This window comes from Pristis pectinata, chromosome 2 (assembly GCF_009764475.1).
Source record: "Pristis pectinata isolate sPriPec2 chromosome 2, sPriPec2.1.pri, whole genome shotgun sequence".
NCBI classification, from domain to species: domain Eukaryota; kingdom Metazoa; phylum Chordata; class Chondrichthyes; order Rhinopristiformes; family Pristidae; genus Pristis; species Pristis pectinata.
The window spans coordinates 60,632,435-60,649,111 of NC_067406.1; the positions used below are offsets into that span (position 1 = coordinate 60,632,435).

Consider the following 16,677-nt stretch of genomic DNA (forward strand, 5'->3'; position numbering starts at 1 on the left):
CAGTCTCCACTGCTCCAAGGAAAACAAACCCAACCTATCCAGTCTTCCTCATAACTGAACTTCTCCATCCCAGGCAACATCCTGGTGAATCTCCTCTGCACCCCCTCCAGTGTAACCATGTCCTTTCTACAGTGTAATGACCAGCATTGCTAACAATATTCCAGCTGTGGCCTAACCAATGTTTTATAAAGCTGTACCAAGACTTCCCCGCAATTTATGCCCCGGCTAATGAAGGCAAGCATCCCTTAAGCCTTGTTTACCACCTTATCTACCTGATGCATTTCCAGACTAAAAATTAATTTAACAATTATTTTTTAATTCGATGGAATCTTATGTTGCAGTCTTTAAAGCATATCTGAGAATGATAAAGTGGTCATGCTGATAGACTTCCTATCGCTCTATTTAATTGATGTTGATGATGACCAATCATCACGAGAGTTTTCTCCACACTTTTAATAAACAGGTTGGATTATTCCGGAAGTCTGGAGTAAAGTCAAGGATCCAAGCCTTGCGACAGATGAATGAGACCTGCACAGATGGTGTAAACTATGAAGGCCAGTCAGCCTACGACGTGGCGGATATGCTTAAACAATATTTCAGAGACCTGCCAGAGCCACTGATGACCAGCAAACTTTCAGAAACCTTTCTTCAGATCTACCAGTGTAAGTAACAAAGAAATTTCTCCAGCCCGGCAGAAACTTTCAGATCTGAGTACTCCCAGCTATGTTTGTCTCAGGTCGATGACCTTCGGCACATTTTTTTGCCAGGACCTGGAGACACTAGCGTTGTAAGGACACTGACTCCAAATGTCTATAGCTGTTCTCATCAACTCTCCCATTTCAAGCCCTTCATCATAATGTTCAGCACGTCCCGGCGTCATTGTTTGATAGCACGTCCATTCTTTGGGTCATTGCGTACATTTCCCTGGAATAGGACCTCTTGAAGCATATATCATCTTCTGTGTAGTGGTTTTATGGCATTTCCTTGTTTGAAATGGGTTCTTGGAACAAGGTAAAAGATAACTTCTTGAGCTGGGGGAGAATACATTCTTTCCGACCCACTGCCCCCCACCACACCACACCACCCCCATCCCATTCTCACTATGCCTGTGGTCTGGGAGTCTTTGACAAGATTTGCAGGCATCATTGACAGAGGGTGCCCCAGGTGCAGACCTAACCTTTAAATCACAGGACCTCCTAATGACCTTGCAAACTATGCCTGTGTCTAGCGGAAGTCTGGGACCACTGTCTGTCACTGTAGCTGTTTTCTTTGGAGAAGTGAAGAGGCCATGTTTCATCTTCACCACATTCATATCACGAACAAGTGACAAATGAACTTGTTTAATTACAATTTGCTTTGACAATTACAATTTCCACTTGTGAACCATCAAATTTTTAAAAAATTATATTGGTATTTATGAAATTCCCAAAGATAGTCAAGTGTTAATAATATCACATTATGATTTGATGAGTTTAGTCCATCAAATCCCTGTATGTGAGGCAGAATCCTCAGTATTTGGGCACTGTGATTTTATAAACAATTTAAGTATTAAGGTCTGGGAGGTCACTGTTTCAGTATGTACGCAAGTGTCCTTTTTTATTCTGAGTAAATATATTGAACTTGTTTTTTTTATTTTGAGGTGTTGGATATTTTGAAAATTATGTGTATTTTGAGGACAATGTATATTTTTACAGTGATGTGTGTGCCCACAGAAGGATTTTGTTAAAGCCGCCTTTCTGAAACAGTTTGCATGTATTTTCAGCTCAGGCCGATGCACAAGGCAAACAAAGTAACCTTATATAGGCCCATCAGTCATTACGTGTTTCATCACCTTAGGCCTTGTAATAAAAGCATCAACGAGCCGTGCATCTTAGAGCAAAAAAGGAAGCTGCTGCATTCTTTTTGGGATAAATTAATTAAGCTTTTTATGTTAAGCTTTTTAAGCTTATTGTTGTCACAGTGTAATTGAGTTAAAAATGGACTGGATTTGCAGAGACACTTCTTTCCTCCTTTTCCACTATTCTTTTGCTCCTCTCTTGAAGTCATTGGTTAGCAAGTCAGGAGCCAGAACATGGCCAACTTTTATTACCTGAATCTCTGGTCTGAAAGCTTAAAAGCCATTTGTTTTGGCTGCTCTTTTCAATGGTCCTTCTGAGATAGGCTCATTTAGAATGGAGCAGGCATCAAATGTTTTTCCACCTTAAGCCACTGTATTTGGGACAAGGTTTGGTCCATTAATGGTTATTGTTAAGGAAGATCACTGCTTAAACTGCAAGTCGCTTGAGAAGAAAGCACCTGTTTTCATTTTCATTCTAATTTCTAACCACCAGCCTTTCTTTTGAAGCAGGTGCTTGATACAACTCAGTTAGTAGCTTAGAGCAGCTCTCCTGTGCTTACTAGTAAATTTGGGCATTAACAATTGTCATTGGATCTCAAAATAATTCATTGTTCATGAAGGGCTTTGAAATTGTACGGCAGAGTGTTCCATAAATGCAAGCCTTTTCTTGCTGTCGAACTTTAACTACATCAAATCTGAGAAGCAGACATTGCCTTTGAAAAAGTGTATTTTGTGCTGCAGATGTCCCAAAGGATCAACGTCTCCAGGCAATCCAGGCCGGCATCATGCTGCTGCCTGATGAGAATCGAGAGGCTCTGCAGACCCTCCTCTACTTCCTCAGTGACGTTGCAGCTGTTGTAGAAGAAAACCAGATGACGCCTACAAACCTCGCAGTATGCCTGGCCCCTTCACTCTTCCATCTGAACACCCTCAAGAGAGAAAACTCCTCCCCAAGGTACTGATTTCTTCGCAGGGGTAGAGGTTGTGTTTGTTTTGTTTTTTTAAAGAGTTTTTTTTTATTTTTAGCCATAAAGGTAGTGAATCAATAGTCCTGATGTACAGTCACAGATACATGGGAAAATTGCTAATGTGTCTATGCCAATAGGCACACACATCCACAGGTATATAGAACACTACAGCACAGTACAGGCCCTTTGGCCCACGATGTTGTGCCGACATTTTATCCTGCTCTTATATCTATCTAACCCTTCCCTCCCACATAGCCCTCCATTTCTCTCTCATTCATGTGGCTATCTCAGAGTTTCTTAATTGTCCTTAATGTATCTGCCCCCACCACCTCTGCCGGCAGTGCGTTCCACGCACCCACCACTCTCTGTGTAAAAAAAATTACCCCTGACATCCCCCTTATACCTTCCTCCAATCACCTTAAAATCATGCCCCCTCGTGTTAGCCATTTTCGCCCTGGGAAAAAGTCTCTGACTGTCCACTCGATCTATGTCTCTTATCATCTTGTACACCTCTATCAAATCACCTCTCATCCTCCTTCTCTCCAGAGAGAAAAGCCTTAGCTCACTCAACCTATCCTCATAAGACATGCTCTCCAATCCAGGCAACATCCTGGTAAATCTTCTCTGCACTCTCTCTAAAGCTTCCACATCCTTCCTATAATGAGGTGACCAGAATTGAACACAATACTCCCAAGTGTGGTCTAACCAGAGTTCTATAGAGCTGCAACATCACCTCACGGCTCTTGAACAGTATCCCAGATTGAAGGTACACAGGATATTTTCCAGTACAGGTCCTCCCCAGGATATGACAGGATCCTTTACCTGTTCATAACCCAAACACTTTGCAAGTCGGTGATGTGGCCTCCTGGCAATGTATTTAAATAAAAACATAGGCCAACCAAGGGCAATGTGTGGTTAAACCAGGACGTTTAACCATTCAGATAGTGCCACGAACTGAGTTCCCACACGGCATAAATCAGCCGCACAGCAGCCGGCAATCCATCCCACTGGTCTCCCAAATGCTTGATCGCATGTATGGGCTGTACATAAATCGTCATTTGTAACCAGGGGCGGACATGTACTCGTATACAGAGTTGGAATTGGGTGGAGGGAGGTGTTAAGTAACACAGAACACACATACAAAGGATGATCAATTGTAGAGAGATAAGTAACAAGGAGATCAGTGCATACATTGGGATAGATCTTGATTTTATGCAATTGTGTAAAAATTTGTGCCTTGGATGGAAACAAAAATATAAGGATAGAAGTAAAAATAGGCTGGCAAGCCCAGTTATATTCACATCTGCACATCTACACAGAGAGACACCAGAGATAAGTTTCACACTTTCTCTTACACTGGGGGAGGTGGGGGGGGGGGGTGGTGGGGGTGAGGAAGAAGGTTAGGAATCCTGGCAGCAGACTTTCAGGGGCTCACCCAGCTGTCACAGGAACTTCAACAGAACTGTAGAAAACTCAGAAAACCAGCATCACTGGGAAAATTCACCCTTACCTTTTTCATTTAAATAAGCAACAGGAAACTGCCGTCAGACTCCCAAACCAAAACAACTCCGATATGAAAGTGCCTCCTTTATGATGTCCTTCCTAATTATTTGTTGTGTGGGCCTATTGTGTAAGGTTGTCATCCATCAGTGAGTGAAACTGATAAGGAACTGTTCCAAAATGACAGTTTAAGCACTGTCCCCACACTCCACCACCCTCTTAGAGACCCTAATTAAAATAAGATCTTGACCTTGGCATGCAGTCTACTAACTAACTTAAATTGAGACAAGTCCCGTTTTAGGATGACTGCTAAAGCAGAGACAAATTGCTGCAGGGTAACTTGAGTGAAAGAATTTTTACTCCCATGCGAGTAAGTGTGTGCCATAAATCAAGTGCCCTGTTCATTGATCCTTGTGCAAGTTTACAAGGTTTGCTGCTGTTTAATGATCCTTTTGTCCAGTTCGACAAAATACCTGTGCTGGCACCTAGGTGTCTGTGCTTTTGTTCGCAGGTCGTTACATATTAATGAGGTGCTTGTTCTCTTTTAACCCAGAGTGATCCAGCGGAAACAAAGCTTGGGCAAACCCGACCAGAAGGACCTGAATGAAAACTTGGCTGCTACCCAGGGTCTGGCCCACATGATCGCTGAGTGCAAAAAACTTTTCAAGGTCTGTTGTGTTTGTGCTTCTTCATTTTTATCCCAGACCTAGTGGTACCTAACAGCCTTGAGATTGGTATTTGGTAATTTAGTAATTGGTTTATTACTGTCACATGTACTGAGGCAGTCAAAAGCTTTTGTTTGCATGCTAACAGACAGATCATTCCATACATAAGTACATCAAGGTAGTACGAAGGGAAAAGAAAACAATGCAGAGTGTAGTGTTACAGTTACCTGGTGCAGTGCAGGTAGACAAATAAAGTGCAAGGACCAAAACGAGTTAGATTGAGAAATCAAATATCTTTATTGTCTAAGAGGTCCATTCTAGAGTCTGGATCAGTACCATTAAGAACACAATGTAGCAGTGCTGCCTTGAGTGGAGTTTCAGAAATCTGAAATCCAAATCCACTAAAGACAATGGGACTGAGTTGGGAAGCAGATGGAGCACAAAGAGAAGGTGCTACAATGCTGCCTGTTTGGCAAAGCCAATCCAGAACAATTTTCCTCTCGTGGTTTGTTCTTCACTTTGTCTGGGACTCGGTATGTTCAGTCTGCAGAAGAACTAGGAATGTGAAGAGGAGCCGCAGTATGTGCAGTCCCACTGTATGCTTACCACATGGTGAGAGAAAGATAAAGATATTTATTTGTCACATGCACATCAAAACACACAGTGAAATGCGTCTTTTTGCATTACTGAGAATGTGCTGGGGGGCAGCCCGCAAGTATCGCCACTCTTCCAGCACTAACACATCATGCCCGCTGCTCCTAACCTGTACGTCTTTGGAATGTGGGAGGAAGCCAGAGCACCCGGAGGAAACCCACACAGACACATAGGGAGAATGTACAAACTCCTTAGTCGCTGGTGCTGTAATAGCATTACGGTGTTTCTGCCCACTTGCCCCCTTCCCCACCTCCCCGTGGCCCCATTTCATTTCTCCATGGTGTACCTATACAGAGGGGTCTCTCCAAAATCTGTCATGGGACTCTAGGAGTCCCAGTTAGCTCCCATATGAAACATCATTTATTTGGAATCAACAAGACTGAAATATTTTAGCCACTTCAGACATTAGAAAGGCATCATATTTATTCAATTGAACTCCATTGTCTTCAGTTTTCATTTGCCTATTATATTGTGTTTAAATCCTAACATCTTTCTTCTGGCTGAAGTTCCTGGACCTAGGTGTGGACATAGATTAATTGGATTCTGGTCTGATTAGAAAGCCACATTTATTCATTGTAAACACTGGAAGCTAACCAATAAAAGCTAATGATCTGGAACCAAATTATAAGGGCAACAATACAGGAATAAATAGATTTGTTAGAAGTATAATAACCTCAGCAATATTTTATTCCCTAGATTCCAGAGGAAATGATGAGCCAATGCCGTAACTCTTACATGGAGCAGGATTTGCAGCCAGTCAGCTTGGAGCAGCTGGGCCAAACCAGCAACGGTGAATCCTCTGACTACCGGGCTCATCTGCAGAATTACATCCATACGCTGCTGAAGGAGGCCAAGGACAAGTTCAAAGGCTGGGTCAATTGTTCAACATCCGAGTCAGCAGAGCTAGCCTACAAAAAGGTATTTCCCATTGTTTACAGTTAACTTCAGTGGTGAATCATGCCAGTGTATGCAAAACCATTTAGATAGTATGCAAATCAGAATCCATTTAACAAAATAAGGTGGTGAGATAGCAAAGATCATTTCAAAGATGAAGAGTTCACTGGAAATGTAAATGCACTCTGGAAGTGAATTACTCATCTAGGAATGGAAGGTGGGTCCGCAATTTCACATGGAAAAATCCCAATGCACGCCCTTAGACAGTTGTCTCCTCTTTCCTCCTAACTTCCCATCTACTGCAGCAATGGTCCAATTAGCCTTAAGTGGCAGAACCTGTATAACAAATGTCACAATTATTTTCTGACACCAGTGGGGCCCAATCATCCTTACCAGTGCTATGTATTTGTTTCTTGATATATCCACTACTATCATGAGGTGCCCAGTAACATGTAGGAACAGGACTGCCAATTATCAGAGTCCCTGTATTGGCTCAAGCCCCTTATAACTGACATCGAGGTTCTGCCCCATTCAGGGCAATCAGGAAATTCCTGGAAGTGGCCGAGACCCGGCAGTGAACAATTAAGTACCTTTCCACCAGCCCTCTTCCTCTTACTTTCAATGGGGATTTTGCTGGTCTCCACTGAATTTCAGGGAAGTTACGCTTAGCAGCCACGCCTATGCAAATATATTATTAAACAACTGGCACGTCACCTCCAACAGTGAAGAATCAAACAATTTCAGTGTAATTTTCTTTGACCAGGTTTGCGATGGCCCACCTCTAAAACTGTGGAAGGCTTCTATTGAAGTCCCTGTTGCCCCAGAAGATGTTCTCTGGCGGATACTGCGAGACCGTCATCTCTGGGATGATGACCTCCTTAGTTCAAAGGTCATTGAAAATTTGAATAGTCAAACTGACATCTATCACTACGTCCAAAGCAGCATGGCCCCACATCCAACCAGAGATTACGTGCTCATAAGGTAAATTTTTTCATATTCCTCTGGATATCATCTGCAGGGAGCAAAGGAGTATTAGATAAGCCAACAGGGTCCTGCACTGACTGCATTGTTTAAAAAAGCTTCTCCCGTACAAAATGGGAACTACCATCCTTGACCCCTGAAGTGTCTGAGTTAGCTGGTGGCTAGCAGCCTTGGCTTAGTGATAGAGAGTAGTAGGTATACTTCAATTGGACTCTGTCTCCACATTCCCTAACCTGGGAAATAATACCAAATGAAAGGCTAGAAAGTGGATAAACTGCTTTGCTAAGTATAATTGAATCATCTCCCTGGGCTTACATGAAGAATATGTGGCTCACTGATGTGCCGTAGAGTGAGTTTGTTCTTTCAGGAGGGAAGATGATATGGGGGAAAATAACAATTCCCTGAATATTTGTTTTACTCCCGTCTCCTGCTACAGAATATTTTGAGCAATTTTGGGCCCCATGTCTAAGGAAAGATATGTTGGCCCTGGAAAGGGTCCAGAGGAGGTTCACAAGAAAAATTCCAGGAATGAAAGGCTTAATCTGTGAGGAGCATTTGATGTCTCTAGGCCTGTACTCACTGGAGTTTGGAAGGATGAGTGGGGGGAGCGGGGGTGGGGGGGGTGGGGGGAAGGTGGGGGGGTGGGGTGGGGAAGGGATCTCATTGAAACCCACCAGATACTGAAAGGCCTGGATAGAGTGGATGTGGAGAGGACGTTTCCTTTAGTATGAGAGACTAGGATCTGAGGGTACATCCTCAGAGTAAGGGGACGCTCCTTATAAACTGAGATGAGGAAGAATTTCTTCAGCCAGAGGGTGGTGAATCTGTGGAATTCATTGCCAGAGAGGGCTGTGGAGGCTGTCATTGGGTATATTTAAGGCAGAGATTGATAGGCTCTTGATTAGTAAAGGGGTTAAGGGTTACGGGAAGAAGGCAGTAGAATTGGGTTGAAAAGAAACAGCCATGATTGAATGGCGGAGCAGACTCAATGGGCTGAATGCCTAATTCTGCTCCTATATCTTATGGTCTTTACATAGTTATTGAAGAATATGCATTTAAGCCTATTCAATTTTTTTTACAGGACCTGGAAGACTAACTTGCCTAAGGGCAGCTGTGCATTGGTGGCCACGTCAGTGGAGCACAATGGGACACCAGTGGTTGGAGGAGTCCGAGCTAATGCCCTTACCTCACGATATCTAATAGAGCCCTGCGGGTCAGGGAAATCTAAGCTCACCTACTTGTGCAGGATAGACACAAGGTATTGCCGGGGTCTTTTTTCAGAGTTTTGTCTACTAATATGGAAGCATATTTCCAACCAGTGTGAAATGCTAACATTAGCCCACTCTTGGTGCATTGGTGAACACATTTGTAAAAACAGGTTTCCTAACCCTCTAAATGCACAAAGGAATTTAGTATGTGTGAACCAAGTGTTAAAATGTTTGATTGGTAACATATGTGAATGCAAAAATGTTAAAATACATGGTGTAATATCACAGATTTGTTGGTCATTTAGTCTGGAAAGCAGTTTTATTCAAGTACTAAGCTTTTATACAACAACAGCACCAGTTTTCAAACAATGCAATGGAAGATTATTGGACTATCCACATTGCTCACTTTGGCACTGAGAAGTAAAAAATTCCTGGGGTCCATTACTGTGTGTGACAGCAGATTTTTCTTCTGCATAAAATTTATTGGTTCAGTGTTCTGTCCTGTCAAAGCCTGCCTGCACAGTGCAAGAACAAAATCGTGTCATGTAGCATCCAGCTGTGGCAGTGGCACCTATCTCCATGGCCACCAGCAGTTGGGCAATTGAGGCAGAAGTCAGGAGCAACTCTCATGCTGAACCTCCATGGAGGCACTGGTGCCCCTTGGTTATTTGAAAACCCTGCCATCGGAGTCTGGGCTGCCTTCAACCACAAGGATAGGACACTGGCACTGGCTTCTGGCTTCTTTCAAAACAATATAATTCTTTATAGTCAAACGTGTTGTTTTAGATTTTTAAATCAGAGTGGTAAATTTTAAATCCATTTTCTCTCTCACCTTTCAGGGGACGGATGCCAGAATGGTACAATAAAGCTTTTGGACACTTGTGTGCAGCAGAAATTGTTAGAATACGAGACTCTTTTATTATTCACGGCTCCGGCAGTCAAGAAACCAAGCATTAGGAGACACCTTCCAGTAAACTAGTCTGTTAACTCTGAAGCAGGGCGCTTCAAAGAATAACTCTATATGTTTGAAAGGAAACTGTGGTGGACCTGCATTACCTGTTTATGAGAGGTCTGCATGAATCAGACCTTGAATGAATGATTTTATTTTTAATAGAATTCTTAATTTTGACTGTAGCGATGTACTTTAAAAAGCTGCTTAATTCATTCATAAGGGCTGAGATATAGGCCTTTACTGGAATATGGTTGGAATAATGGCCTTTAGGTAAATATGAAGTGCAAACATGCATTGCACTTGCTTGTTTAGGGGCCACAATTGCTTCTATGAAGCATCAAGCATTTTATGTAATATAAATCATGTGTATGTAAAAGAATACCCTGGTGCATTCTTGTGATTTTTTTTGTATTACTATCCATAACTTCATAGTTTATGAACCATTGTTGTATTTTTCAGAGTTATGCTTTTCTGTTGTGCTTACTTGGTTCAGTTATCTAGTTAACATGGTGCACCTGGAGGAGTGTGTGCTTGAGTGTGTTTCTAAGGAGCTGAAATGTGGGAGATTGTGTAAAGGGTGGTGTCTGGTACACTTCTTGCTTGGAACACATTCACATGGCAGAATGACATCCATCAATTGAGAGTCCAGTAGAATTAAAGGTTTCAATGTCATAACTTATGTGAAAGACAATGGGGACCACTTTAGGGCCACTTCTCCCCATCTGAACTTTGATTTTTTTTCCGTCATGCTAGATTCATACAAGTCTCTACATCTGGGAGTTTTGCCTACCAACTACACAGCCCAAGATTTGGAAAGGGTTTGCTTGGAGCAAGAGAACAATCTTAATCCCTCTAAATATTGTTTGTTTGTACAATTAAGACACCAGCTACATCTTAAAAGTGGAAGGCTGGGTTCTTTTGATGAACAATACTACATATTTTGTAGCACCCACTATTCAGGATCCTTGTAAAGTCCTGAAAGTTTCTAGGAATAGAGACATTTTTTTAATGCAGTGACAAATTTGCATATATATACCTACAACCAGACTATACTACATTTTTAATAAACAACATGCTGCTTATTTTATCCAAGGTGAACATAACATTTTGAAGCTACTGTTGCCTTGGAGGAGTAACATAGGAACTGCCATGAAAGAGAACATTTTGGACCTTTGTGGGGATAATTCTGGGGACCTGACGCACATTTTTTAATCAGTCATATCTGTTATATATTGTGACAATGTTCGCCTGTTAGCACGTTGAGATAAACTAAAATAGTTCTTGAGTAAGATGCAGCCCTTTTTTTTACTCTGTGTCCCCTTTGAAGCAGAAAATTGTTGTGGGATAATTTTCCATCTATTCCAATATTTTAATACATCAGCTGCTGAAAATCGACTCTGAAAATCAAGGAATACAATATCTTTGCTTAAAGTGCTAACTCACAGCCTCCCCAGATATCTGCAACCCACCCCACTAAGATTCATGGGGTCAGGAGGAAAGTATTTACAATGATAACGATGAGTGTCCGCACCATGAGAGGTGCATCCTGAGCAACATCCATTGTTGCCAAGTCAAGGCTGGGATTGGCAAACTTTTCCCAGCTGGCTCCCAATGTAAGGAAGCTTTTTTTTTAAAGGATGCTGTTATAGTGGTTTTGATTTGGAGCAGTAATCTTGAGATTGTTAAAATCCCATCAAAGAAAATGATTTTAACAAATATGATACTTATCTGAGTTCAAGGAAAACATATACAAAATATTGCAGAAGCTACAAATCTGAAGAAAGTGTTCAGGAACTCTCCTGCCTTCTACTTTATCACTTTGTTCTTTCCTCTCCTCCCCCATTTCTGTACTTGTTTTATCTCTGACTTTTTCCTGTTCTGACAAAAAGTCATCACTTGAAACATTGTTTCTTTTTCTGCAGATGTTTTCCTGACTAGCTAAGTGTTTCCAGTATTTATTATATATATAGCACAAGGAAGAACATGTCTATGAAGGTCACTGATTGTGGTAGAAACCCAGCTAGTAGCCTATCAGGGAAGAGAACTTGCAATTCCTAACTGTTTCAGTCCCAAGATACATGTTTGACTCAAAATGGGCCAGCAAGTTATAATCAGTTCAATCACCACCATCTCAGGGGTACCTGTAGTGGCAATAAGTACAACCTTTCCACGTCCTGAGAGGAAATAGATAGAAAGTTACTAAATGTATTTTTGGTCCTCCAGTCCAGGATCCTGGCCGGGATCTGCTAGACACCAGATCCAAGAACAGTCAGGCCAATGTTTGAAAATCCCCACTTAATGCAATGACCCAAGAAGGGGCAAGCAGAGGCCCCAATTCTCAAGGCAACCTCCAAAGCTCGAGGGAAGGAGGTATTTGATTGTCAGGCACAACTCTGCCAATGTTACTGTTGGGATGTTTTGGGTGTGCAGAGCCCATGCAATAACACAATATTTTCCCATTTTGATTATGTGTTGCTGTATGGTCAATATGTTTTTCTTGGACTGTGTGGCTTTGTCGTAGGATCAGAACTATGAGTCCACTTTAAAACTATTTCAAGGCATACATGTATGGTGTCAATTTATTACACTTGTGTGATGGGCCTCCAAATAAGATTATCACATATGTTTAGTTAGTCTTCATTACATTTCATATTAGAACCAACATTCTGCAATTCCCATCAAAGATTTACTATTCATGGGATTAGATAATATTTGAAATAGCAAGCAACAGAAGATCCCCAACTTTATTTCTGAGTAATCTAGACATGTTAATAATAATCTTTAACCTTTTATTGCTTTTATTTTTGTTTTAATTTTGGCTTTCCATCCTCACTTGACAATCATGAGAGTTTGTTAACAATCACAGGGTGCTAGGTGCCAAGTGGTCCTCAAATAGAAAGTACCTTTCTTACAGGTTTTACTGTAACATAACTGTTTGAGGCTTTAAATGGAATGTAGTTAATACATAAGCTGCCATTGGGAATTCATGACCCTTTTTTAATATGTGGGTGCTGGAGCCCTAAGTGAGCAGAATTTAAAAGAAGGATTTATCTAATATTGTTTAAAATATTTACCATTCAGTGTTATGTAAAGAGCATTTAGTGAAATTTGTGGCAATGAAAACAATTCTATTAGTAATTATATCAGTGTTGTCCCTCCATTTTAAAATGCTAGCTTATCTTTCTGTCTGTTTTGTTACCAGAATTTCTTTGGTATTTGTAGAATTTGAAGTCACTGTATATACCATTATATTGTAAACGTATACACATGTCTAGCTGCATACTGCCAAATAGGGATAACGCATGTTATTAATTATTTAAATATTCATGTATTTATACCTCAATTATACTTTTTGTACCTTTTTAAAATATTGTAAATATTTTACTCTCTCAAAGCTAAGGCGTAAACAACCTAGAATGTGTTTATATCTTTGTATGTCTGTACAGTTATAACCATCATGTGCACTATTAAATGTGTTAAATAAGATTAATTGTTCATTCTTTTGAACTTTGTTCTTTGCATGTTCCAGCAAGGTACCTGAACAACAACCTTTGGTCACATGCAGCACCTGTCCTGCAATTTGGGCAGCCCTGCTCAGCTTGGTCTTGATGCATCTTGATCTGTCCTGTTTGAGTGGTGATTGAAAAAGACTTGATGCTTTTACTATAATAAATAAATCCAACCAGAAAGACAAGATCTGATTGCACCAATAAGTTAAGGGTAACTTTAAAATGAATCCTGAGTTTAATTCTGTGCAAGTCCTGCATGACAACTAATTAAAGAAAGGGGCTTAATAACTTGTAGACTACAGGAGAAGAACAATGCTAAAGGACTCGAAATGTGGGTTTCATGGCATGGACGGAGATCATTCAGTCCATCAATCCTATACCAGTTCCATCCTGTCATTCCTTTTCCCTTACTGCTTGCCATAGCCCTGTAGTTTTGTCATCATCCCCACTCGGATTGATACTGGGACATCTCTTTACCGTTCTGTGGATGTGCACACTTACAGCCTTCCCAAGAGGCTCGCCTTGATGAGCTGGCTTCTCCAATGACCTGAACGTAATTCTGGTGGGGAATACAACATCTAATAGTAGCAGTAACTCACAAGGTACGGGCCAGAATACAGACAGAAACCCCAGGAGGGAGTCAGGTTAACACCCATTCCAGGTAAAATGCCTTTAGTTACAGAAACAATCCGGAGTTGAGTATATAGCAGGGTTGCAAGTACAAGCAACAGCTGTGGGGAATGATCATCTGCTGGTGAAATACTCGATGCACTGACAGCAGGTTAAAGAGTATCCTCTGAAAAAGCAGCAGCAGAACAAATCAATAGACTTCACAAGGCACAGAAGGTTCTTAATTAGTCAACTGCTTCTTGACATTAAAACTTCAGCAACATTTTAATGTTGACTAAAAAAGAGATGCATCTCTGAACTCAACGTTTTGCCAGCAGTAAAAACGTGAAGGTAACATTTCAGGTGCACCCATTTTTGGTCATGCTGAAGAGGGGTGGGATATGTTAAGGTGACTGTACCAGTTGATTCGCAGGAGTCTTCGCTGCTGGTCTTCAGGCCTCTTCGATGTCAGGCTGGAGCGACACCAACAAGTTAGACCTGTGCAACATTGGGGCCTTGTGAAAAGAGACTGGGCTGAGTTTGGGTTAAAGTGTGCAAGATCAAATTCTGTGGAGCAGCAAATGTATTCCAAAAGTCTCAGTAACCTAGATTTAGCATGTGAAAAACTTGCACACTTTACTGTCAGTTTTCACTTCTGTCATCTGATATTAACAAGTAGTGAAACCCTGTAACTGAGCATGTCATATCTCCGTCCCATCAAACTGACGGAAGCTGAGTCTTGGGTGTCTAAAAGAATGAGAATCAGATTTATTATCACTGGGCGGCACAGTAGCGTAACACTATTACAGCGCCAGCGATCGGGGTTCAATTCCCACCGCTGTCTATAAGGAGTTTGTACGTTCTCCCCGTGTCTGCGTGGGTTTCCTCCGGGTGCTCCGGTTTCCTCCCACATTCCAAAGACGTACAGGTTAATAGGTTAACATGTGTCTAATTGGGCAATGCGGGCTCCTTGGACCAGAAGGGCCTGTTACCGTGCTGTATAAATAAAGTTAAAATAAAGACTTATACGACGTGAAATTTGTTGTTTTGTGGCAGCAGTACAGTGCAAAAACATAAAAATTACTATAAATTACAAAAATAAATAAATAGTGCAAATAAAGGAATAATGAGGCAGTGTTCATGGGTTCATGGACCATTCAGAAATCTGATGGCGGAGGGGAAGAAGCTGTTTCTGAATCATTGAGTGTGGGTCTTCAAGCTCCTGTATCTCCTCCCTGATGGTAGTAACAGGAAGAGGTCATGTCCCAGGTGGTGAGAGTCAGTGATGGATGCCGCCTTCTTGAGGCACTGCCTCTTAAAGATGTCTTTGATGGTGGGTTGTGCCCGTGATGGAGCTGGCTGAGTCTACAACCCCCTGCAGCCTCTTGCGATCCTGTGCATTGGAGCCTCCATACCAGGTAGTGATGCAATCAGTCAGAATGTTCTCCACCAAACATTTATAGAAATTTGCAAGAGTCTTCGGTGATATACTGAATCTCCTCAAACTCCTAACAAAGTAGAGACACTGGCGTGCCATCTTCGTTATTGCATCAATATGTTGGGCCCAGGATAGGTCGCCCAAGGTGTTGACACTCAGGAACTTGAATCTGCTCACCCTGTCCACCGCTGACCCCTCAATGAGGACTGGTGTGTGTTCTCCTAACTTCCCCTTCCTGAAGTCCACAATCAATTCCTTGGTCTCGCCCCAGCTGTATCAAGCAGGAAGCCCATCATGCATGTCATCACTGAGGGCACTTTGCCCAACCACGCTGGGTGGCTTGTGGAGCTCTGGACTTCATAGGCCTGACTGCAGATGGCATCTCAGTGACAGCCAGCACAGTCTGCACCAACTGGCACCAACAAGGACACTGGCTGAGAGACTGACATGGAGTAGGCATGATGTTGTCCTTCCTGAGGATGCCAGGTGATGGTCTCCGTTTGTCATCTCCAAGCTCTGCTTTGGAGATGAAATCAGCAAGGAAGCAATGTGAACTCTCATTCTATCAAGTTATTTCTCCTCCTTCCCTGTCCTCATCCCTAGTGCAGATCCTTTTAACTGACCCTCAAAAGCTCACGGGGAGCTGATGTCTACAGGATTCTTACCTTGGTGTGAGTTCATGAAACAACCCACTTCACTGAAAGAGTACTCTATCCATTTTTGTGAAGGAGGAATGTAACATATTATAAATAGGCAAAAAATAATAGGATGTAAGATTAGCACATCTTGAAGACCCGATTGAATCCGACACAGAAGTAATAAATGAAATTGCAGTTGTATTCGTCGTAATGTTCCAAACCTCAAGATTCAGGAACTGTGCCTTTGAGCTAGTTGCAAATGCTGTTCCTTTAGTTAAAAAAGTTGAAAGCAAGTAAATACAAACCTGTCACTTAACATCAGAAATGGGGAAGTTGCTGGAATTTATCATCAAAGATTGACCAAGTGAACACTTGGGCAAGTGTGGACTGATCAGTGTGATTCAGCGTGGATTTGTAAGGGATTGGTCATGTTCAACTAATCTGGTTGGATTCTTTGATGAATGGTGGATGTATCAGTATTTGGATAGAGTCCAAATAGATTCACAATTGATAAAGGCCTACAGGCAAATTTAAACTAAAAGGATCATGTTGAGAGTTATCTGATTATGTGAAGTGTTAATTATTTGGGAAAGAGAGAAGGGGTAAAAGAAATGTTCATGTCAGAAAATAGGATGGCAGTTTTCACCATATAGAGCAGTCGATAGATGTACATATAGATTTTCAGATGGCACAACGTTTGGCAGAAAGTAAGTTGTATAAAGGGGAGCAGAAGATTACTATGGCTCATCAAGGATTGGATGGGCAAAATCATGAAGATGGAATTTAATGTAAAGAAATTCAATGTCATCAACTTTGAGTGTATG

At 41.6% G+C, this 16,677-nt stretch overlaps 1 protein-coding gene across 5 annotated transcripts in view; it reads left to right on the forward strand.

Annotated features, from left to right (window-relative positions):
* The window catches only part of dlc1 (DLC1 Rho GTPase activating protein), a 363,786-nt gene extending 350,641 nt beyond the window's left edge, over positions 1-13,145 (forward strand). For all 5 annotated transcript variants that reach the window (XM_052036245.1, XM_052036255.1, XM_052036271.1 and 2 more), the window contains 7 exons: positions 464-662; positions 2,579-2,792; positions 4,859-4,973; positions 6,321-6,542; positions 7,282-7,499; positions 8,581-8,757; positions 9,547-13,145. In XM_052036245.1, coding sequence (XP_051892205.1) covers positions 464-662; positions 2,579-2,792; positions 4,859-4,973; positions 6,321-6,542; positions 7,282-7,499; positions 8,581-8,757; positions 9,547-9,664 — 1,263 coding nt within the window. In that variant the 3' untranslated portion in view covers positions 9,665-13,145. The remainder of the gene's footprint in view (positions 1-463; positions 663-2,578; positions 2,793-4,858; positions 4,974-6,320; positions 6,543-7,281; positions 7,500-8,580; positions 8,758-9,546) is intronic.
* Positions 13,146-16,677: the final 3,532 nt, after the last annotated feature.